We start from the raw sequence: 23,776 nt of genomic DNA, 5'->3' as shown, positions 1-23,776 counted from the left end.
CAGCAAATATTTCTAAATTATCAACCTCTACTGTATCCACTACCGAAAACTTTGTAATATTGCAATTATAGCAAAAATGTTACCGAAATCAATGGTATAAGCTATTTTGGAATGTAAAAAATTGCTCGACTTCATAATTTTCAAGATTCATACGATTCGGTTGATAGTATCGGATTACTCTTGGTATAAAGCAAGCGCGCCTAACACAAACTTCCGGTTATGTGTGGATTATCTCCCCTCAATAGAAAAAAATTCTTGAATTTTCGAAGATGAAGGACCATACAGACGAGAACGTAAACATTTGGACTATACGTTTATCTCGTTAATGGACGAGAAAAATATGAATGCCTAATCCTGAACCAATGCTATTGTCATTTTGAACTCGTGGAATTTGGATTTATGTTTTGTTCGAGATGCAATTTCATATGTACATGTATTGCGGTACTGCAATACATTATTTGAGCTGTGTGTATTGTAAATTGCCACAAGCGTTTCTTAAATTGACATCCTACTTTGTAATAAAAAACACGACACTAGATAAAATTTAGTATTGTATGGGAAATGATCGTAAATTTAATAATTTAAGACTCTTAGTGTCAATACGACAATAGTGAAACCAGAAAGTATCAGATTTAAGAAAACAAACGTTCATAAAAGCTAAATTAGTCTTTGGGCTGATTGATATAACTACAATCTGACTTTTCATTATTTTGTTGAGACTTATGATAGAAATGAAAATACTAGTACCACTCAAAATATTTTCACTAAATGATTAAAAACTTACGGCAAGCCAAAGTAGAAAAAAATGCCTATTTATTAATATTTATAAGTATTTATAAATATTTATAATTTATGAATAATTATAAATTTTCGTAATTCATTTGTCAATATTTATAATTCAATTATAAATCATTTATTAATATTTATTAATTATTATTGAATTATGAATATTTATAATTATGGCAATTATAAATAATCAAAATATGGCAATTATTTTATATTTATAAATGAATTATAAATATTAATAAATGAATTATTAATATATTTATAAAATTATAATAAATATTTATAAATTCAAGGCAATTATTAATTTTTATAATTGAATTTTAAATCACATCATCTTCATCGTCATCATTTATAACGATGATGCTGTTTTATCTTCGTTTTTCCTCTGGTGGAGTCATATGGATGAAAATACAATGTATTGACTCCACTCTGAAGAATAGAGAAAGTAAAATTTAGTTGGATGGTAGTGTAAATGTATTTACTTGACAAATTTTAACTCACGTAATCAATAAATAAAAGTAACTTTTACACATGTAGTTTAGGTAATCAGAAACTTGCCACAAACTTTAAGTGATTTTAAGGTCATAAGTAAAAGCTGTATAGGTTACATAATACTAAAAAGACACTGCCTTAAACAGGTTTGAAGCAAATCATAAAATTACAGGTAATAATCATTATATATTTTTTTTAACAATGAAATGTTAAATTTCAGAAATTGTATTCTGTTTAGGTTTAGAGTGTCTAAAAAGTTGGTGGTCTTGAAATATTACGGTAATGATAACAGAAAGATGTGTTTTTGCAAGTTTGCTTTAAATTTCATATTACTGAATACAGATTCAAACAAAATTTCACATGTTCTGAATTTTTATTTTTTAAATGACAAAAAATGACGAAAAGAGAAAAAACCCACCAACTGAGGATAAGCAGTGAATTAGCTAGCGCTCATCATTTTCACCATAAATGATGAAAATGTTTTAGATCGTTTTCGTCACTTAAAATTTGAAAAGTGTATAAAAACATATTCCATTCAAAAAGTATTTCAGATTAATTTTTGTCACCTTAAATAAAAATGTTGTTAAAAACTGTCAATCGAAAGTTACATAATTTCACCTGGCCTTACACTCTGACAAGTTTATGACCCCAAGCTTGGTAATTACCTGGTCAACCAGTTGTGAAATACATTTTATTGTTGTTAACCTGGCATTCCTGATATGTGCATTGTTAATAATCCTTTAAAATAACAACAATTTATCAATCATTTGATCATTAGGACCACAAAAGATAATCCCAGGGTTCTCACTCAACTTCAGGTGACCGTTTTCGACCGCCCAAAAAAGCGTCAAGTTGACTTGAGACATTTCTGCTTTTAAGTACGTTTAAAATATAACATATATATCCTTATTTTAAGGATTAGTCATGTTAAACGATTTCGATCATTAATGGATACTGACCGATTTTACTCCTATATAAAAACAAATCCTTCACGAACTTCGCAACATATATAGCAGTCTATTTCTAGAAATTTAAATGCACACAAAAACAATGTCTCCGATGTGTGACTGGTCACCTTGTGGATTTCAATTAATTTTAACGCAATAGCGGACAGTTATGAAGTATTAATCAATGATAAATATTTATTTTATGATTCTCTTTTCTTCTTAAAACGAAATCACAATGATTACGAATGTCTTCTATTCTACTTATGATATGGGGTCAAAGGTCACTAAAAAATTACCGCCCAGCAGTTAGATATCATGCAGCAACCGCTTACAGAGTGCAAAATTCTGCAGTTGACTATGCCAATGTGGCCAACATCCTTTCTATCTGTCTAGTTTCTGCATTATCTTCTGATTACTGAGAGGATTTTCTCTTATTAGTTGAGTGTCAGGTCATACGATAATAGTAGCTTATGTCAAATAGTAGCTATTTTTAGACTGAATGCATCAAAGTTTTGTCATGATGTAAAAAAAAATTCTATTTTACTATTTTTCTAGTAGTAACTATTTTATTTTATTAAGTAACACACATTTTGTTGTAGAAAATAATAGTTATTTTGTTGTAACATTTATTGTATTTATTGTTATGCCTGTATCTGTAAACTTAAAATGAATATATTTAAGAGTGTTTATGTCTTTAGTTTATGATACTATTCACTATTTACAAAATTCTGCTGCCCATAATATGTCATTCGTGCTCTACGCAAAAGTGACTAAAGCCCTCAAAATCCTAGCTAAAACCCTGGAATAAGTAAAATGTACATTTACTTGTACAGTACCCCTACTTTTAATTGTATAACTACAAGTTGAAGTATATTGAATAAGTTATCATGTAAAAACTAAAAGAATGAAATTTGGTGATATAAGCATACACAATTCCTTTGATATCATATGTTTTTGGTCACGTTACTGACCGTGACTGAATTTTATTCAACAGCACAGTTCTGCACTATGCACATACATGACGTAGTTTACTAAATTCAACATCTCTATGTATTTAGCATAAAGACAAAGAGCTAGTCAAAGGAGGGAAGGATGGAAACCAGGAAGTTAAAAGTATGGCAGTGGTCAAACATTCCACAGTACCAGATTCACCTGCTTTCTCAGTGCTTCAGCCTTACACCAACTTGAATGTTCCTCCATCAAACTGGCTCAGAAACTCATCTAAAATGGAGAAAAATATATTTGATTTCACTTGGGAAAGGATGGAACATACACAATTTTCAAGGTATGAAATGTACACATTGAAGTTGAAGAAAAGCTTCAAACTATGGATTCATATGTAGCTAAGTTTGCAGAAATTATTTCACAAAGCACAATAATGAAATAATAGCTTATTTTGATGAAACTTACAATGTACATGTATATATAATTTATAATAATTCATATTTAACTTTTTTGCAAAATAATTTTTCATTTTTATTTTTAATGTATAGTTCATTCAATGTAAACTTTTAAAATCTAATATCCATTAAAAAATAATGACTAAAGAGATTGTCTACTTGTTGTTTATTGCTTAGTTTTTATTGTTTATGTACATAATATTAATATTATTGCAGCATTAACACTCAGTTGTTTCATGTGATTTCAAATATATACATGTAATTATAACCTGTTGCTTTCTGGTAAGTATTATGTACATCTTAACATTTTTTATTGCAGTATTGAAATGGCTAACAATGACCTAGACTTGACTGGAGAAGTGGATGTCATTTCTAATTCACATGTATGTACTTGGTTGTTCTCTGTACACTTCAGAAATAAATACATTTTAAGGTTTTGATTTTAGTTTCTTAAATATACTTACATGTACATACATGTACATTTGTATGATATTGGGAATGGGAGAATAGTTACAATAATCCACATTCTAATCACTCCCTTAAAATACAATTGCTATTTCATGGTAAACATGCATGTAAGTACAATCTGAAAATTGTCAAGTAGGAAGATTTTTATGAAGGTGTTTACATACAGGTATATATCTTAAGTAGCACATGTTTTTTTATCATAACTTACTTTAATTTTCAGAATATCAAAAAGCTTCTTAAAATTCCATTTTCAAAAGGTCACATCAGCATGATGGTTCATCGTATTGGGAAGTCCTTACTAATTGATGAGTTTGATATACACAAGCATTTACTTCGGCAGCAGCAGGTACAAACATGTTAAGAACCATTCTGTGTAAGAATCAGGCAATGGATGGCACATCATAATTCTCAATTTGGTCTTTTTGCTTCAACTATATTCAATACATCTAGAAAATCTATTTGAATTTATCGTAAAGCATCTGTGACTTATAGTTTTTGACTGGTTATATATGGAAAAAGTGTGAGAAAATTTCCCCGCCCTTTTTTCATAGTGCATTTCAACTAAATTTGACCTATCAATATCTTAAAAAGACAAATTTTACAAACACTTTGGTGGTTATTTCTGAAGGTATCAGGTATGAATACTTGGTTCATGCAATAAGATCTCTGTTTTTTCCTTCATGTGCCACATTTTATACACATTTTGCCTGATTTTTAGATGGAGAAGCATTTAACTAGTTTCAGGGATAATGATACTGACAGTATTGTTTATAAATTAAACTACAGTGAACATTGCTGTTAGAAATTACCATACTAATCCAATCTTCTTCCAGTAGTATTGAAGGTTGTTTTTCTTTTTATTGTACCTTTGAAAACAATCAATTCTTATGGCTTCTTAATTTAGAGTATTGGTACACATGTATTGTCTTTTGCTACTGTTTTAAGTGTTTCTTCAGTGCTTTGAATTTTCACAGAAGCATGGTCTTTGACATGTTTAATACATTTTACTGGATGAAGAATTGTTTACTTTGAAATAGTATTTTTATGAGTATAAGTAATTTGGATGAAAACGGAGAAACTTTTCTTAAATTGTTGGATGTAAAAAGTACATGAAATTTGACAACTTGTTTGTGTAATTCCAGGATGATTGGAAATGGTTAAGAGAATTTTATTACCATTCAGTTGCTAAGGAAATGCAGGTAATGCTATAGTTTTTTACTATATGCAGATTTCTGCCAGGCATACTGTATATATACTATTGACTGATGACTTGTTGACTTGGAGTCAGAAATATAGGTCTAAGTTAGGTGTCTGTCTTGCATACTTGCAGGCTGTGGACTGTTGCTTCTTTGAGCTAGCACACAATAAAAGTTAGACTAGTACAAAGCATGGTATAGTTCTTGTTCTGAAGTACATCAACTATTTGCACTAGGATGTAAAGTCACAATTAATCAGTCATTTTGATTTAGAAGCAACCAACAACAATTATTAAAATAAAGTATTGAGTCATGAACCAGGTAATTAAACAAAGTAAGTACATGTATTTTATCTCTTTGAGAACATAAAAAAATAATCTTTTTATTTTTGAATGCAGAAAAAAAGGGCAAAGTTAGAATATTATTTTTGATTTGTGATAAATCCTGTTACATGTACCATCTGGAATAAGACCATTTTGTTTTGAATATTTATTACAAATAGTTATTTGAATATTATAAAGAAAAAAATGCATTTAGTTTTAAATCAAATTAGTACTATTTTTTTAGTATTAACATTAATGTGTGTATGGTTTTTATCTCAGATGAAATGTGTTCCAAAGAAGAACAAAAGTAGAGACAATTTACAGAACAGAAATATGCTTTCAAAGTTTCTATACAGAAGGTAATTCACAAAGTTTTTATACAGAAGGTAATTCACAAAGTTTTTATACAGAAGGTAATTCACAAAGTTTTTTATACAGAAAGTAATTCACAAAGATTTTATATAGAAAGTTATTCACTAGTTTTTATGCAGTGGGTAATTCACAAAGATTTTACATACTGTGAAAGTACTGTTGTTTGTTGGGTACCAATTTTCATGGTTTTTGTGGGTAGGCCAAACCATGAAATTTTGTTCCCAACTGAAAAAAGATTTCCTTTGATGTGTATACTGAAAACCTCAAAACCACAAATTCAAGAATCCATGAATTTGTGTTTCTTCCCTAATCCATAAAAATTGGTATCCACAAATAAAAAAAGTTTCTCAGTAAAAGGTAATTTACAAAGTTTTTATGTAGAGGATAATTTTAGTAGCAGACAAACTTGTTTTTTTGTAACCTTTGAAGGAAGAGCTAAATCATGGTCACATAAGACAAGTGGTCTTTATATACAGGTTAATTTTTCATAAAATGCACTACATAGGTATATTATAGTTATGGTCTTTTAAGGCAGGTTATTGTTGAATATGGTGGTTGCAAAGACAGATTTGACTAGAAGTAACCTAAATCTAATTGCTGTGCCAATTTCTCATTCAGTCAATTAGTGTCATAATCACACCTTTAACATCATGTTACATACCAGTTGAAATTCTAATAGATAGATAATTTAGATCTTTTAGATATGTAAACTTGCCAGCAATAAAATCATAAATTTCATGAATTATGTAATTATTAGGGTTTTTGTAAATTTATTATTGCTTCATTTCTATTTCTTACAGTATTGCTGATACCAATGATGAAACAGAAGATTTTGTTCCTGTTATTGATAAAGACAGTGGGCCAACTGATGAAGACCTAGTCAGACCACAACAGGTAAAACTGTCATTGTTTGTTGGAATTTATTTAATTGGTAAAATAATTGACATATTGCTTCTTTGTTTTTTTCAGTTTGAACCAATATTTCACAAGATTCCTCGTACTTTATTCACAGAACTTTGTATTGTGCAAAGCACTTATAAAGGATTGTCATGCTATGAAAATAATCTGTAAATTCTGAAATTATTATATGCATTTATGATTGGAATATTGTCATTTGATATTAAGATCTAATTTACATGTATTTTTGCATATGTAGAAAGTCATGCTGAAGTCATTATAACACTGTGATAATGCAAATTTTAATCATTGGAATCAGAGGGTGTTCAAACATTTTGCAATAATAATTTATAATGTACCTACATATAACAGTAAGTAAGTACAAGTGTAGTAAATTGGCCAGCATTGAACAGTCAAACTAATTAGCTACTGGTATGTGGTCTTATTCAACTCTTTCACATGCTGAATGGTTGTCAATGTACAGAATATTTTTTCATTTATGAATATTTTAGATTTAGATTATCGCACAGATACTCCCAAATGTTGTTGTATAACTAATCAGCTATTTTTTAAATAGTTTGAAGTACCAGGATTCCATAGAGAAGTTCTATGGACATTTGAAGATATCAGAATGTTGATTGGTACAGATCTACCAATATTTAAAGATAAAAATGGCCCCTGTATTAGCCTCAGACTTAGGTGAGTTTTTGTTTTTAAACATTATGAATAACATTACTTGTGGAGAATGACATGATCAGAAACCTATTGATCAATTGTGATATACATGTACATGTGTAAAATTATTTTTTTAATAACCATAATTTCCTTACTAAATTAGGCTTTGATCACAATCGTAAAAGGTGAAGAGATCCTACAGAAATTTGACAGAAATGTGAAATTTAAATGTATTGAAGTGAACAATCTATTTGATATGCTTACCACTACATAAAGCTTAAAAATTACCTGTGTTTCCATTATCCCTCCCAACCCTAATTTTTTGTGCTGACCCTTAAGTTTTTTTACAAGCACTATCAAAGTCAGAAAGTCACAAAAATGTCTTCTTTTTAAAAGCAAACCAGTCAAAAACCGACCTTAGTTTTTAGGGCATATTAGTGGAAACACACATTTTTTGCTTTCCCTTGTATATGGAATATGAAAAAAGTTAATACGTGTACTAACAAAATCAGTACAATTTTAAATGTTCATACTTTGTTTTATTTAGAGATATGCAAACCCCTATAAATGTACTGACTGGATTAGATTACTGGTTAGACAATCTGATGAGTAATGTCCCAGAGGTGGCCATGTGTTACCATCTAAATGGTATTGTACAGGTTTGTAGAAACATGAAAGGTGAAGTGTGTAAAGTAGGTTTCTATTTACTGCATACATGTTCTTTTGATCTTTTGTCTCATTTAAATTAATAATTATTATATATTAATCAATAACTGCCTAAATTAAGAACATCTTGATAATTATGTGATTAAAAAATATATACAAAATACTTTTTTGCATTTATATCCACTGTTCTCAATCTGCAGTTAAAAAGCATCTTTAAGCATAACGTGTAGTTCAAAATCTTGTGCTCTTGAAAAATACATGTACAGCCAACATTTATAGTTCTTTTATAATAAATTTATGTTGATGACAGAAATATGAGTTGATAAAGACAGAAGATATACCAAATCTAAAGAGTTCAGAATTTGACCCAGCAATGATGGCTGATGTTGCTAGGAATATCTTGGCTTTCCTCAAATCTAATGCCACCAAAGAAGGCCATACATACTGGCTTTATAAAGGTAGTATTGTTATCTGATTACTACTTGCAGATGAAGGAATTATGTTTGTAATGTGATATAGTGCATTTTATCTCGTATGTCTAGAAATATGAAAATAATTTCAAAAAGAGGTTGAAAATTGTTAAAATTTGACGTTTTTACTTTTTTCATCCTTACTCACCCACTTCTCATGGTACTTTGAGATTTGGGCAAATAGTGGCCCTGGGGTCACTAAGTTTGCTCTCAAATAATAACAAATAAGGTGACATTCCCCTTGGTCGGGACTGTATTCCATCTTTAAGCAGTATTTTGTCCGGAGTTATCTCTCCCCTGATGATAATTCTAACAAAAATGGCACTGGAGAGGAAAAAAATTGTAAACATCTTCTAAATCTATGGAATATTTGGTTACAAGCAACTATTTTAATAAGCTTTTTGCTTCAAACGTTTAGGACAGGATACAGAATGAACATTTTTTCACTCCTGCTTCTGATGATTTATGATTGATCATTCATACCCCATTACAAAATGTCGTATGTGGTTTCTTGGGTAAATTGATAATATCTCAATTGATAATACAGTAGAAAACACAAAGCATTTAATTTGATCTTCTTGTTTCATAATTGAACAATAAATTCTTCATTTCGCTGGAATATTTATAAAGCTTGTGACAAATTCATACCAACCACTACAATATGTGTCAGTAAAGTTTCAGTCTTGATATGTCAGTATTAAATTTATATATTGATACTCTTGATCAAATTACATAATGTATATCAAGAAACTGGATATTACGACCGAAAAATATTTATGGATTTAGTAGGACCAGGGGGAAAAAACAAGAAATGAAAATTCCAACAGAATTGTCTATGCCTGAAATTTTCTAACACAGTGCTGCTAAGAAAGGCAAAATCAAAAGGATGCTGCTTTGTGAGAAGCTTTGCTTATTTGTATATAAATGTTGCTATAATAAATTTGGAAATGGGTTTAGACATGTTTCCTGTTCAATTAAGGTCCGGTTTAACTGGTATTTAATTATAAGTAAATGAATTCAAGGAACATTGTACTTTTTTCCAATTTAACAAGATAAATCTTATCTGGTGGTTTTTGCTTAGAAATTTAATCTTGTGTATATATACATGTAATACAGTCAATCATTCAGTCAGCAGGCTGATTTCCAAAATTTTTAGTTACTTACATATGTAGCGTTTAGAAAAGGAAACATCTAAAAAAAAAGAAAATTAATTTATACAAAATGTACATATAATATGAACAATGCCTGCTTATTGTGTGCATGTATGTAACATCATTTAACACATATAATTTAAAAAAAAGCATAAATTGTGAATGATGCATGTATGCATTCACTTCTCCCTGACGACTCCCCACTTTTTCCTGTTTTTCTCAAGTAGCTTGAGCCCTGTACTGAAGCCCACATTCAGGGTGATGCTTTGGCATTTTCCTTAATTAATACAGCTTCATAAACTAGAATTAAATTTGTCATTTTGTGGTTTTCTTGCATTTATAAAACCTACTTAGTGTAATTGAGGTAATATTGCTCCTCACATCAGGTTACATCATAATCCTAATGATTTTACAGTACTTTGTTTTTTTTATAGGTGTAGATGATGATGTTGTGAAACTCTATGATCTGACTGCTCTATGTTCAGAGGGAGCTAATGACAGCCCCTTTACTGTACCTCTTGGCATGTTGCTGTACAGGGTAGCTCGTAATCTGTGGCAACAAGACTGTAGGAAGAAAAGGTCAACAATTAGAACTCTGTTAGAAAATTGTTTAATGTTATTAGATGAAGACAAACATGCACAGGTATTTAGTGTATTCTTAGTTTCTTATATGCATCTTAACATACAGTATGTGCTAAATATAAGGTTAATTGAACTACATGTATAACTGATTTTTAGTTAAAAACCTGAAAAAAAAATAAAATGAATTGACTTCATTTTTTTCCTGGTATTGCACATTATGTAAAAATACATGTATGTTTCAGTGTAGAATAGCATTGGCAGGTATATCCTCATTCAAAGAAGAAGAGCATTTGTTAATTTATGAGAGTCATTGAAATTTAAGCAATTATATACACATTGTCTTATTATACCCCTATGTGGTGAGGTATTATGCGATAACCTCAACAAAAAGTTGCATGTATGTCTGTCTGTCACCTTAAGTGTTTCCAGATTACTTTGGGATGGATCAATGAAATTTTTATGAAACTTTGCACAGTTGTTTAGTTCCATAAAATATAGGTAAGTTCAATTTTCGGTATTTTGCAAAATGTAGTTTCCAAGTAAGATAATTAAAAACATTTTGCAATGTCTTTTTTCCCATTACATGGCAGGGTATCACTTAAAGTTCCATAAATGCCCTATTTTTTGTAATAGTGAAAAACTGATCATGTTTGTATTAATTTTATTGATACAGGTATATACATCAGCATGTTATTTACTGACAGACCTGTATGTACCCGAGACAGCTATCAATAATGATTGGGACAGTGAGGATAGTGATAGTAATGAAGAGGATTCAGAACAGAGTGAGGTAAATTTAATTAAGAACACTTGTTGTTTAGGATTTATATGAGCTGTTCTAGAATTAATTAAAATATAGAGTTACTATCAGAAAAATGTTATTACAGCCTTGGGTATGTTAGGAATATAGTGTCATGTATTTGTAAAATTTAAAAAACAACTGTACTTTTCTACATGTGTTATTAAACACAGTCTAGTAACACATGAAAATTGTTTGGATTTAATTATTGTTAACAGTGTGATTCTTCATTTCATTAAAAAGACAAAAAGAGAACAAAAATAGCAAAAACAATATTTTTGATAAGGCAAGTATACTATTAGTTTTCATAATTTAAGTAGCTAATAAAGGATTATTAAAGTTAGAAATTGTTATTCACCTACAAATAGTCCAATACTTGCAAAGGCAATAATCCAGGTTTTTACATCTTCAAAATGGAAGTAAGGGTATACTTTTGAGAGTCTGCTTTCAGTTTTATTGTTTGATATGAGAACAGGGTTGTTTTCCATCAGTTGGTACGATTAGGACTTTAACTCATTCTACTTCCAGTTAATCTGGTATATATCGTCTGAGATGAGCCATTTGGTACAAAACCAGTAATGTAACACAAATTTGTGGATCAAGTTGAACTGCATAATGAATAGCACCCCTAGTGTGTGAAATTACCAGCATATAGTCACAAATATTTCAATGCCTAAAGTTTAAATAACCTAGTAAATGCATATACAATTCAATTTAACTTTTAGCAAGAGGAAGAAGAGGAAAATTCATCAACATCTATAGATGTAAAGGCACTTTGTGTAAAGACACATAGTTATTGTAAAGCTAGAGAGTTTGTTAACAATAGATTTCTGGCTGAAGATATTAAGGACAGATGTACTACAACTCTTCAGTTCATAGCTAAGGTTAGTAGGAACCATTGTTGTGTTGATCATAATCATTGTAACAGTGAAAAGATGTGTAGGGTCTATAATTTACACACAATATTTCTATAATTATAGTGTTTTCTGTCCTTCAGTGATAGATGATGATAGAAGATCTGAGGCTTTAATCTGAGATTTAAAAATTTCAAACAATGCATTAAAAATAATAAATAGTACCTTAAGTATTTATTGGATGAATTTTAAGTAAAATGTGATCTTTACCTTTATTTATTTTTACCATTAATCAAATACTTGAATCTTTTTTTCAGGGCTTAAAATCATTGGACAAAGATTTCACTGTATTGACCAGAAAACAGCACCATATTGTGGAGGAGCAAAGAACATGTAATAGCAATGAAGCAATTCCTTTACATTATGAACCTCTGAAGAAATCTGCTCCACCATTTGATGACAAACATACTCCTCTGCATGATATGGAACACCTCCAAGTATCAGAGACTTCTACATCGAGAACTTGGCACCGTTTGTCAAAAGTACTGTTGCTAAGGAAAGCAACAATCACATTTTATTCCATAGCAAAGTCAACTTTTGCAGAGCAAAACATAGTTGAGAGCTTTAAATATGTTAAATTATCCTTACAATGCTTTGGTAAGTTTTATTTGTATAACAGGTTGAAATTGAAGTTAAGATTTTATTAGAGAAACCAACAAAATACTAACGCTTTACTTCAAATCACTGGTTTGTCCAGGAGATGTTGTGAGGGTTGAAACCCCCTCATCTTTGTATTTGTTAATTTGTGCAAAAATGATCAATAACAGCCTGGACCCCCTTTTTCAAAATCTTTGGATCCACCCCATGAATATGGTTTGTTGGTTTATCAAAGCACAAAATGCCTGTTGGAAATGTGCCATACAAGTGTAAGTATCAAGTTTCATGGAAATATGACATGTTTTTTTAAAACATTTATTATTGGTTTGTAGGGACAAATAGCAGTATCTCTGAAGAAACATAATTTGTTATTTAACACTTCAACATGTCCATTTTAAAAAAAATTAATTCTTTGATGTGTTTTTAACAAATACGTGTATCACAGGCAAAAAAAATATTTTTGGTGTAAAATGCAATTATAGTCTTTTCTACAAGTTGTTCATGTATATTTTAATATGAAAAAGACCTGCAACTGTTAAAATTTAAAAAAAAAAAGGTTACAGCTGGATCCCCCTTGTTTTATATGAACTAAAATGTCCTTTTAGTGTTTCTGTTTTAGAATTTTAACATTTGGAAACTCATTTACTTGCAGTTACTAGAAGAAAATGATAAGTTTGATTATTTGAAAATAAAGGAAAAAAAAAACAAAAGACACACATTATTTTTCAGCTGGTATAAGAATATTATTGCCCAAACGAGCCAGAGATGATGCTAGTCTGCTAGTACAGATACTGAGTTTAGCTGGAGATATTCACTTGATGTACACACAGAGGTCTATTTCTCCAGAGTACAGTGAGGATGAGTTAGCCATTGTAGAGAGTGCCAGCAGGGAATTAGAAAGTTTTGGTAAGGTCTACAAATAAACTTGATGTTGTATTAAATGATCATGTATGTTGTTTAATACCATATGAATGATCACTTTTCAAATGATAGTGCATACCACAAATGTTTCCTTTACTAGAAATGATAAAAGAAGTTATACATGTTAATTGTTCATAGATGGTTTTTAATCAGTTTCGTGTTGGACATAAACTTTTTTCTACTGTATTTAACAGCAAACATATTTTTTCAGTTGAATCAGTTCGTGCATTACTTTAATTCTGATTGTTTTGATGACATATTAATTTTTCTCCAGAATATGAATGGGCATGTAGTTTGCCAGAGACTGTGAATGGGAGACTAGTCTTATGTCGTCAGTGTTATGCTTTTGCAATAGAAACGGCACATGCTTTAACAACTGACTCACACACAGAACCTTTGAAATCATTACTGAAGCGTCATGGTAACATTCTGAATGAACTTGGTGTTTGGTATATGAACCAGGCACAATTATTATTGGAAAAACAAGGTAATGAGTCTATGAACCAGGTATAGCTTAATGTGTACTCTCATTACTTTTAATGCTGATTTAAGGAGATTGGCCTATGGTAAGAGACACAACACTTACAAATCATTTGAATGTTTGTATTTAGCATTTTACATTAATCTCATGTAAGCATCAAAGTAACTTGGACTGATTTCATTCTGTTACAAACAAAAGCTTGATAGGCTTTGGTGAAATTGAATATGATACAAACGTCAAGAGTTATGGCCCTTACCCTAGGTCTACTTCCTTAATATTAGATTATTTCATTCTTTTTAAAGTACAATTTAGGAGAGCAATAGTAAATACTAAATAAATGGAATTTTAACACAACTCTTTCAGGGTGAAGTGCCATACTCTGTTAATCCATTATATCCTATTTAACGCTAACAAACTTCAAGTTTTAGTTTCAGTTTATTACTTTCTCAAATTTTGATTCATATTTGCTCCTTCCTGATTATTTGACAGAAATATATTGTAGATTGGTTTTGCAATAAGCATTACACTAGCAAACTTTTACTTTCTTCATGTTGTATTTTTTGTAATTTTTATTTGGTGTAGATGGAATATTTCCAAAAGGAGAGTTTGAGTCTCTGTGTGAAGAAAGTGAAACAAGTCTTGACAAAGGGATATCAAGGTTCAAAGCAATAGGGGATCAAGCTAACAGGGCACTGCTAATGTCTAACAAAGGGAGATTATCTCGTGTAAAGGCTCAGGAACAGGCTATCAGCTCAAGATCATCAAGCAGAGAGTTCTGTAGCGAGGAGAGAAAGTCTTACAAACAGGTACTCTAAATTCTGAAATCTATTCAAGGTTTTCTTTATTTGGAAAAATACATCACAGTTGTAATTGCAATATGAACCATATGGTTCATTCGATCCCCATGTAATGTAGATAATTACAGAGCACTTATCAGGAGATCCAAAATAAACAACAGATTTTTGTGGTATATGAGGATATCAGTGAAGGTATAACTAAATTACCACATTCATAATCATAAATTGGGAAGGGAGGTGAATAGATGTAGTATAAAAAGTGGCAAAATCCAGCATAAATTGGAAATATGAAATTTCCTTCTACAATCTTGATACAGGCATTTCAAAGTGAAATGATTGGTGAAACCAGGTTTTATGTTTAGCCAACCCTCTTGCTTCCATAGTGACAAAAAGTATTCCCATGTAAGTTTGTGCACATAAGAGTCATAATGTGTAAAGCAGTAGTTAACTCAGAGTATGAATATACTACTGGTTTTGTGAAAAGTACATCTGTGATTATTTATTCTTTTATAATGGATTAATAATCTGTGATAAGATCTTGATTCCGACAGAGAACTTTTTAAGAGATTGGATAAGGTGCATCGATTGTAACTAAATTTAAGTCGGAACAGGCAAAAAATTAAAATGCTTTCTTCCTATTTGTAATTAGTCATAACTCTATTGTTTTCCCTTTTTCAGGCCATCAGTTGTTACCAAAAAGCATTGGAGATTTTAAAACACAGGGAGAATTATAAAGATATATGGGACTCAATCTGCTGGGAACTGTCAACCACATTTTTTAACATGGCTATGTTGTTACAGGATTATGCCCCTTTGTCTACCTCATCACAAGAAGAGGTGAGTAATACTAGTATTTCAAATGGTATGCTTATTTTTTTACACATGGAATCTAAAGTATCTATTTTATAATTTGGGATGTTGTCAAAACATGTCACCCAAAATGTAAAATAAAAAAAGATGAATTATAAGAACATGTAAAAAAAATTGTTCGTGAATGTAAAAGGTTTTGGTAATAATAGACTTGGATTTCTATGACATGGTATCCAACATTATATGATTATTTATACTTCCAAATGCTTGTCATTACAGATTGAAAAAGAAGTGGCTATTTTTATGAACAAATCCTTGAGATACTGTAACACAGAAACATCTCCAGCCAGGCAACCTATGTATGAATACCGAGCTGGAACAATTAACCACAGATTGGCTTCTCTCTTTCATAATGGACTTCGGCAACAGGTAAATTTACATGTTTTCTAACATACACTACGGCTAACAACTATTTTGACGATTCCCTTTTCCCATGGTGGGCGTGGGCAATGGTGGATAATTTTCACGGGTGTCAATAGAGCTTCTTTATAATTGACAATCATCAATTACCTGTGGGCGGGATTAAAGCAGAGAAGCTTGAGCATTAGCCAAAAAAATGGAATAAATACAGGAAATCGTGGTGACCTTTGATAGGTGCCATTTGATCTCTTTAATTGACCGTTAATCAATCAACGGCAGCGGCAGGTTTTTTTTTTATGTTAATCAAGTGTTACTTGTTGGATTAGAATATTTTCAGAAATACTGAATAGTTCAACATAACATATTAATTGGAAACAACAACTAATCTTGTAAGATGAATTTTGAGAAAAATACTTTAATGACCATGTGATGGAAAGAGTGCACCCTCCTTTTGCTTATAATATTTAAAATTCTTAGAGAAAATCAGCTAAGATTGGATGTGCAGTCCCTTTGAAAGATGAATCTATTTATAACAGCATCATTTTGCTATGAATTTCTCACAGTGGCTAAAGATGCAGGTGTTCTATCTTGGACCTTTGATTGACAGGTAATCAATTAAATAAAATGTCAAGGGTGTGGTTTTAAGTAAAGATGCAGTAACGTTGATTAACAGGTAATAAATTATAGGAATATTGAGGGTGTGGTTTAAAGTATTGTGAAATGAAACTGGACATTGAAACGGCGCGTATTAGCTAACGACACTTACATGTACCTTAGAAGACGTATTCATGTAGGTGATTTAATCATGATTAGACCTTCGTGCACGTGTGTACTAAGATTCAGAAGTAATAATAATTATTTTTTCTTTTTTTTTGTCATCAACCGTAAAGAAAATTAACGAAATATACGATAAGTGCAACATTCATGAAATTCGAAAATAAAATCGGAACGACTGTGGGCTGGTGTTACGAATTTTAAATATGTTAAAATTTGAATAATACTCTCTACTCTGATTAATTTAATATGTATCCATATCAATAACTACAGGTGAAAGGCAACATAATGCAAAAATACGAAATTTTCAAACTCAATTTTGTCCCGTTTTAGTATTGAAATATATTGGAGGTTTTCAGAAAAAAGGCCTACTAAGTCGGCACACCAGTTTAAATAAAGATACCAATTAGTTTAATTTGTTCTATATATAGTTAGTCGTAAAATTCATACTAAAATAATTAATTTTTTTATCAGATTATATATATCTGGGGGATTCTAACACTATTTTACATGTATAAGGGATTTTTAATGGCGAAATTTTGATTTAAAAATATAATTTTTGATGTCCCTAAAACGATTCTGTAATCATAAAACATTAAATTCGGTTTCTTTTTATTCTTTAATCTGAATATTATTAAACAATTCCTTCTCGTTAATTAGCAGTTAATCCACCACTTCCTGTATATTGGCTGAGTGTGACACGCTCAGGTATTAAGTTGTGACATTACACGGATAATACTGATTTGACTAATTAAGTTAATGTTGTAAACACATTAATTTTATTTCTAGGTGGCTATGATATGAAAATCACAAATACTTTACAAATGATTGAGTTTAGTAAAAAGAAAACAATACTTGTATTTAGCATGATTTTACAAGAACACTGAACATTTAATTATTGAAATAAAAATATGATTGCCCTTGTGTCATTCACCTATTTGTATATTCATAAACTAACAATGGATATTTCAAAAATGAAAGTAATAATGTTTTTGGAATAAAGTTTCAGAAGATTCTAAAAAATTAGATTTCAAAATAAAACACTTTAAAAGAAATCCATTTTCGAAGTGCATTTTGATTAATAAATTGATATGCGATTATTTTCGGGAATGACATGTAAATTAATTTTAATTAAAAAGTCTGACTTGTAAAATGAAAAGTTATGATTTAACGTCAACGGTATGAAGAAAGCATAATTTTACATTTCTATATGTCTCTTAAAGTTACATATTTTTTGAATGACGGTGTCGAATTTTAAATACTTTCAAGTTTTATTACTCTTCTTATTATCTATGCAAGTAAGGCATGTTGTTCGTGGATCGATAATTGTTGCAGTGTCAACGAAATATCATTTTACCTCATATGATGCTCAAAACAGAGGGACAAACCTTTTGATAAAACGTGAAACACATAGATTGGTCGACGATATTACAAAGGCGTTTGTCAAATTTGCATAAGAAATTGACACACTCAAAGCGTTCTAATAGTTATTGGTTTAAAATACTTTTTTTAGAATTATTATGTAAGAAACTTGTCAGTAAAATGAGTAGTTCGCAAGTACTCGATTTTCTTGAACATTTTAATCTACAATTTGTATGCTACTGTTATTATATAATAATGGAACTAATCGTAGTCAAAATGTTGAACTAAGTGAAGAAAAAAAAGAAACAGAAGAAATACGTCGTTCAATTGTCTATGGTGTGCTAAATCTACAAGAACTAACTGCATATTCAACTCAAGAGGGGAAATTTTCACCCATCACTATAGTTGTCTAACGTGTGCTCGGATAATACGCGGTTAAATCTGTTGCCATTTGAAAACTCATGAAGTACGCGGTTCAATAATTCTGGATCATATATTATCTTCCAACGATGCTTCCTGCTTTCAAATTTTGTTGAAATGACACGATATCGAAATTGGTTATTTATAGACCGTAAGTTAAAGTTGCACGTGTCTGCTTCAAATCCGTTCTTTCACTTAGAAAATACAACTGCGTTAAATAGATTGTCAGTAAAATAAGGAGTTCGCAAATACTCGATTTTCTTGAACATTGTAATTTACAATTCGTAACAATCTGGTGACAGGTCAGGTGTATAATATTATTACATGATACATGTAGCAACTGGAAATGATAAAATTAAGGCCTTATGAATTTCTTTAAAAATTATATCAACTTTGGTTTCCGATTAATTCAGGTTTACATTTTGATGATACTATATAATGGTAGACTTAAGTACGATGTGGGCCGTAAGAAGTAGAAAAAACAAAACAAAACCAAAAAAAAAAAAACAAGAGTTTAAAGCATTTAATTCATATAAAAACCTAATTATATCAATTCCTAAGTAAACACCTGGTGGTGTCACAATTTTGGCTTGAGGCCAATTATACGTGAAAGAAAATTGATTCTCACGGTCAAGGTAATGATTGACACATTGTTCTTTTATTTGTCAACCGTTTGAACATTGTAATAAAATTGCCAACCATGGATTAAATTCAATCAACAGGTTATCACGCATCCACCGGATACCGTGGGCGTGGACACTATACTGTCCACCTCACACGGTGGGCACGTGGACATCTGTCCACCGTGGGCGAGTGGCATCGTCAAAATGGTCGTTAGCTGTAGTGTATTGCTACATAAATGCAACTCATTTGTTTTATAAAATTTTTGGCAAAACCAATGTGCAAGAAGACAAAAAGAATTCTTTTCAATTTGGCAAAATTTAGGGCAGAAGGACTAATGAAACTAAAAAAACCAACATACAGCCTAAAACACAATGTAATTAGATCATCATTAGATTAGGATAATTTCTATTGATCTTACTGGCAAAGAATTTCCTTTCTTAGCCTGGAGTAGTGAGAATAGAAATTTTCTTCAGAAATTTAGAGTGTACATGTGGTTGTCAATAATTTATTTATGAAAGAGATATTATAATTTTAGAATATGTAAACATGTATTCTTATTGTTCAGCTGATGTTACATATAATACTAAATATAGATTCACCTTAAGTATAAATGAATGGATTTTAATTTGTTCTCCAAGATGGTAAAATGAAGATTTGATAAGAAGTCCTGTTGTATCAATTTAAATGTATTTTGAATCTTGGTAAAGTAAGCACATGACTTAACCAATCCAATTTTAAAATCCAAAAGTTTCTCAGTTATGAAGTGCTTCACTGTAAATATTTCTTACTAACTCTGTTATTTATTTGTCCATTATAGGAGAATGAACCCAAACAGAAATACTTAAGACAGTTAGCAGAGAGCCATTACAGTAAAGCCATCAAACACTTCCAGTCCGTTGACTGTACGTTAGAACTGTTTAGGGTACTTCTAGAACAAGTGGCATTACAGGAGTATCTATTAACAAGTGAGTTTATACATGTTATTTTGTAATGTGGTTTGGCTGTTGTTATTATTTGTGTACTGGTGTATTTAAAATCAACTATTCTTGTACTTCATCTGCTTGAAAGGCTGATCGTGGTTATTGCAAAAAAAAAGATTTGTATGTAAGATTTAACTAAAATGTGTCCAATGGACATCAAATAGCAGATAGAGAAATCAAGGAAACCAAAATTTGAGCAGCAAACAAAGAGGATATTCCAAGGACCAGACTGGGAAAATAGACAACAAAGAGGGTATTCCTAGGACCAGACAGAGAAAATAGACAACAAAGAACTGAACATGAAACAAACAAAATAACATCCACGAATAAACAAAAGTAAATTAGCAACCTGCTGAAATAGAGGAAAAGGTTAAAATCTAGCATTACAACATTATAGCAAGGTGCATGCTCATGGAGTTATGCATATAATTTGTGAATAAATAACAACCAGAAGAGTGGATATGTGCAATAATAAGGTATTATTATATAAATAGCAATGAGATATCAATTGTTCCCAGTGTAAAAACAATTGATAATTCACAATGTGAATTAAATTCTGTAATTTTCACTCTCGAACTTTCTCCCACCAAAACATCTCAACACAAATATCAATCTGCTGTTCAAAAAATTAAAAATTTATATTGAAAATAACAATAAATAATGGAGGAAATCTATATAATAAAATAGGATAATCAATTGGTTATCGTGAATAACCAAAAAATGTGAAAAGAACACATAAAGATTTAACTAATGTAAGTTCCACACACTTGTTAAATCTAGGTGTTCTTTGACACTCATGATCATATTTTGGTAAATCATTCCTTCCAATGAACTATCCTATAATTCTTCTTATGAAAAAGTGATAAAATAGTTTTTAAATATGGTGGAATTTTGTTTCATTTTACTTTATCCCTTTTGTGCCCACTGTATTAATTTCATATTGTTCCACCAAATGCTGGAGGATCCCTGGCTTTATAGTAATCTTAGGTTATCATGGGTATGGCCTTTAAAATGGAGGCAAAGATGTACATGTACACAAAGACAATTACTGCTCAGATGTATTTGACATTTTGTATTTGTATATGAATGGGATGTTAGAAGAATAAAATGAGTCTTTGTCTGTACATCCCTTATACATGTATTACTTGTATTGATGAAATGGTTAACAGCTATAGGATATAAAATTGAAAAATACACTTTTGGTATTTTTTTTTCATAAAGAGGACCACAATGGCCTAATTATGATTTGTCTCATTGATATCTACATGTACTATTACTTTTCCACTATCTTCACTACTCATACATTATGCCAGAGTTTGCCGTAACTATGCTGACTTTTTGTATCACACTAGACTTCTTACAATTAGGCTTCGGTTGCTATAAGATTGAAGTCATCACTACAGAAGTTTTATGGTCATCATCATGAACTCATGGATCGTTAGTGTATCATCTGCACCATGAGAACTGATTTGTTCAGAGTGTCATAGTTTTCCTTTCCTCTTTCGTCTACCCTGGACTTGACTTATTATGAGCAGCTGATCGTGCATTTTCAGAAAAGCGGAGGATGCTTACCCTTCTGGTGCACCTGGTCCATATGCCCAGTTTTTAGTGTAGTACGAGTTGCTCATTTACGTTTGTTACTTTGTTTGTATTATTTTGGTAATTTGGTTGTATTTTATGATCCTTGTTGTGTGTGCATGTTTTCCATGTCTGGTCTTTGTCCCTGGATGGCATTCTTTTGATTTCTACTAGGATCATGGTTCCCTTGATTACTCCTTTACATTTTAACCAGATTATTTTTTGAAAAATAGAAGCAACCAGTACACAGTAAAGTTTATCAGGGCCTTATCTAGAAGGAGAAATGAGCAAAAACTTCTCCTTGTTTGTGCTCACTTCTCCCTTTTTTCTTTGACAGGGAGATGTTTTTGTAATAGATTACATTGACAAAAATGTCAATATTGTAATTTTTCATATAGAATTTACCAAAACTTCTCCTTGTCCATGATGTCTAGATTTAGCCCTGATTTATAAATTATAATTTTATATTATCAGCTCAAAACACAAACAGAAGTAAATTACGGACCCTAATGATGGCCTTGTCACATCTGTTGTCCTGTCGTGACATTATACAGAAAATTATCAAACAGTACCAAGAACCAGATTTTGATAAGAAATCACAACAGGAAGCCAAGAACCTGACAGATATATTGGAGTCCAGGATACAATTTGTTCTGTTACAGTTGATGAAATGTTTGACTGGTAACAAGAAAAGGTATGTCACTGTACCCACACTTCGTGTATGTACAATTTATATTTCTATCCATCTACCTCTGCATGTCAGCTTTTAATTAAATATTCTAAATGGTTGGTTGAATTTCTTTGATGGATTACAAGCTTAAGATGTGTTTGTTGCATAAAGTACTATTTGGCTTTCAAAGATATTTTTATAACGTATAAAAAGATAAATTGTGCTAAAAGTATGTGTTTCAAAAGGTCAAATTCCTCAATGAGAAAGTTAATTGAAACTTACTTTTTATTCAGATCTGGGAAGACAGATATTGAGAGAATAAAGACATTCTATGCAGCTAGTCTGAAGACTGGGAGACTAGCAGAGTTAGACAGACTATCAGATATCCTCAGCTTATTAGACGATATTAGAGAGTTTTTTGAGGAAAATTTGGTCCATGAGGTACAGCCAGGATAAAGATCTCTGGTGTTGCGAAATTCTCACTTTCCTAATATGTTATTGGACACTAGTGTTAAAACTTGTTACACTGTACATCATTTACAATTTTCTTGTCACATGCATTTCAGAGTACAACTGCACATAGAGAGTTTTATGAGGAAAATTTGGTCCATGAGGTACAGCCAGGATAAAGATCTCTGGTGTTGCGAAATTCTCACTTTCCTAACATATTATTGGACACTAGTGTTAAAACTTGTTACGCTGTACATCATTTACAATTTTCTTGTCACGTGCATTTCAGAGTACAACTGCACATTTTATTTCTTGGTAGATTTGTTTCAGGGGTGTTTCACTGAAACTTGTCAGGTATAGGGGAGGCACTTTTTTGCCGGCGGACTCAACCATAGAAACAATTTTAAGCAAAGATTAACTATTTCATTCAATTATTCAGGAGATTTGACAACCATCCATGTATACATTAAAGAGTGCCCTCCCCATACCTATGTATTAATGGAACAGCCCTCAGAATATAAGAAGAGATCCAAGTGACAGTAGTAATAGTAAGATTTAAAGCATTCTCCCTTTTCTGCCATGCAAGTTATTTCAGTTTTCATTGGTGCTATATTTTATTTTCATTTCATTTGAAGGCTTTGTTATTTCTCCAGAAATTTTTTTTTTAAGTTAAAAATGCATAATCCAGGATCAGCTTTATCTGTGATAATGTTGTTGATCATTTATGAATAAACCTTATATGTTTTCTTGTAAT

At 30.9% G+C, this 23,776-nt stretch overlaps 1 protein-coding gene across 2 annotated transcripts; it reads left to right on the top strand.

The window, feature by feature from the left end:
- Window positions 1-203: 203 nt before the first annotated feature.
- On the top strand, window positions 204-23,775 carry LOC148621783 (erythroid differentiation-related factor 1-like). Of its 2 annotated transcripts, none has more exons than XM_088576468.1 (22): window positions 204-293; window positions 3,284-3,510; window positions 3,945-4,008; window positions 4,314-4,439; window positions 5,236-5,292; window positions 5,892-5,971; window positions 6,785-6,878; window positions 7,459-7,580; window positions 8,104-8,215; window positions 8,533-8,680; window positions 10,278-10,486; window positions 11,099-11,215; window positions 11,950-12,108; window positions 12,396-12,735; window positions 13,465-13,641; window positions 13,931-14,143; window positions 14,720-14,943; window positions 15,613-15,771; window positions 16,024-16,173; window positions 20,162-20,309; window positions 22,377-22,596; window positions 22,866-23,775. In XM_088576468.1, exons 1-22 carry the CDS (start codon window positions 270-272, stop codon window positions 23,026-23,028), a joined length of 3,333 nt encoding a protein of 1,110 aa, XP_088432594.1. In that variant the 5' UTR covers window positions 204-269; the 3' UTR covers window positions 23,029-23,775. The 2 variants fall into 2 exon arrangements, with proteins under 2 accessions (XP_088432594.1, XP_088432595.1); XM_088576469.1 differs by having other exon boundaries at window positions 267-465.
- Window position 23,776: the final 1 nt, after the last annotated feature.

Source organism: Perna viridis, chromosome 3 (assembly GCF_037379345.1).
Source record: "Perna viridis isolate PV_CMFRI_1.1 ecotype Kerala chromosome 3, ASM3737934v1, whole genome shotgun sequence".
NCBI lineage: Eukaryota > Metazoa > Mollusca > Bivalvia > Mytilida > Mytilidae > Perna > Perna viridis.
This window is presented reverse-complemented; position numbering and strand designations above follow the sequence as displayed.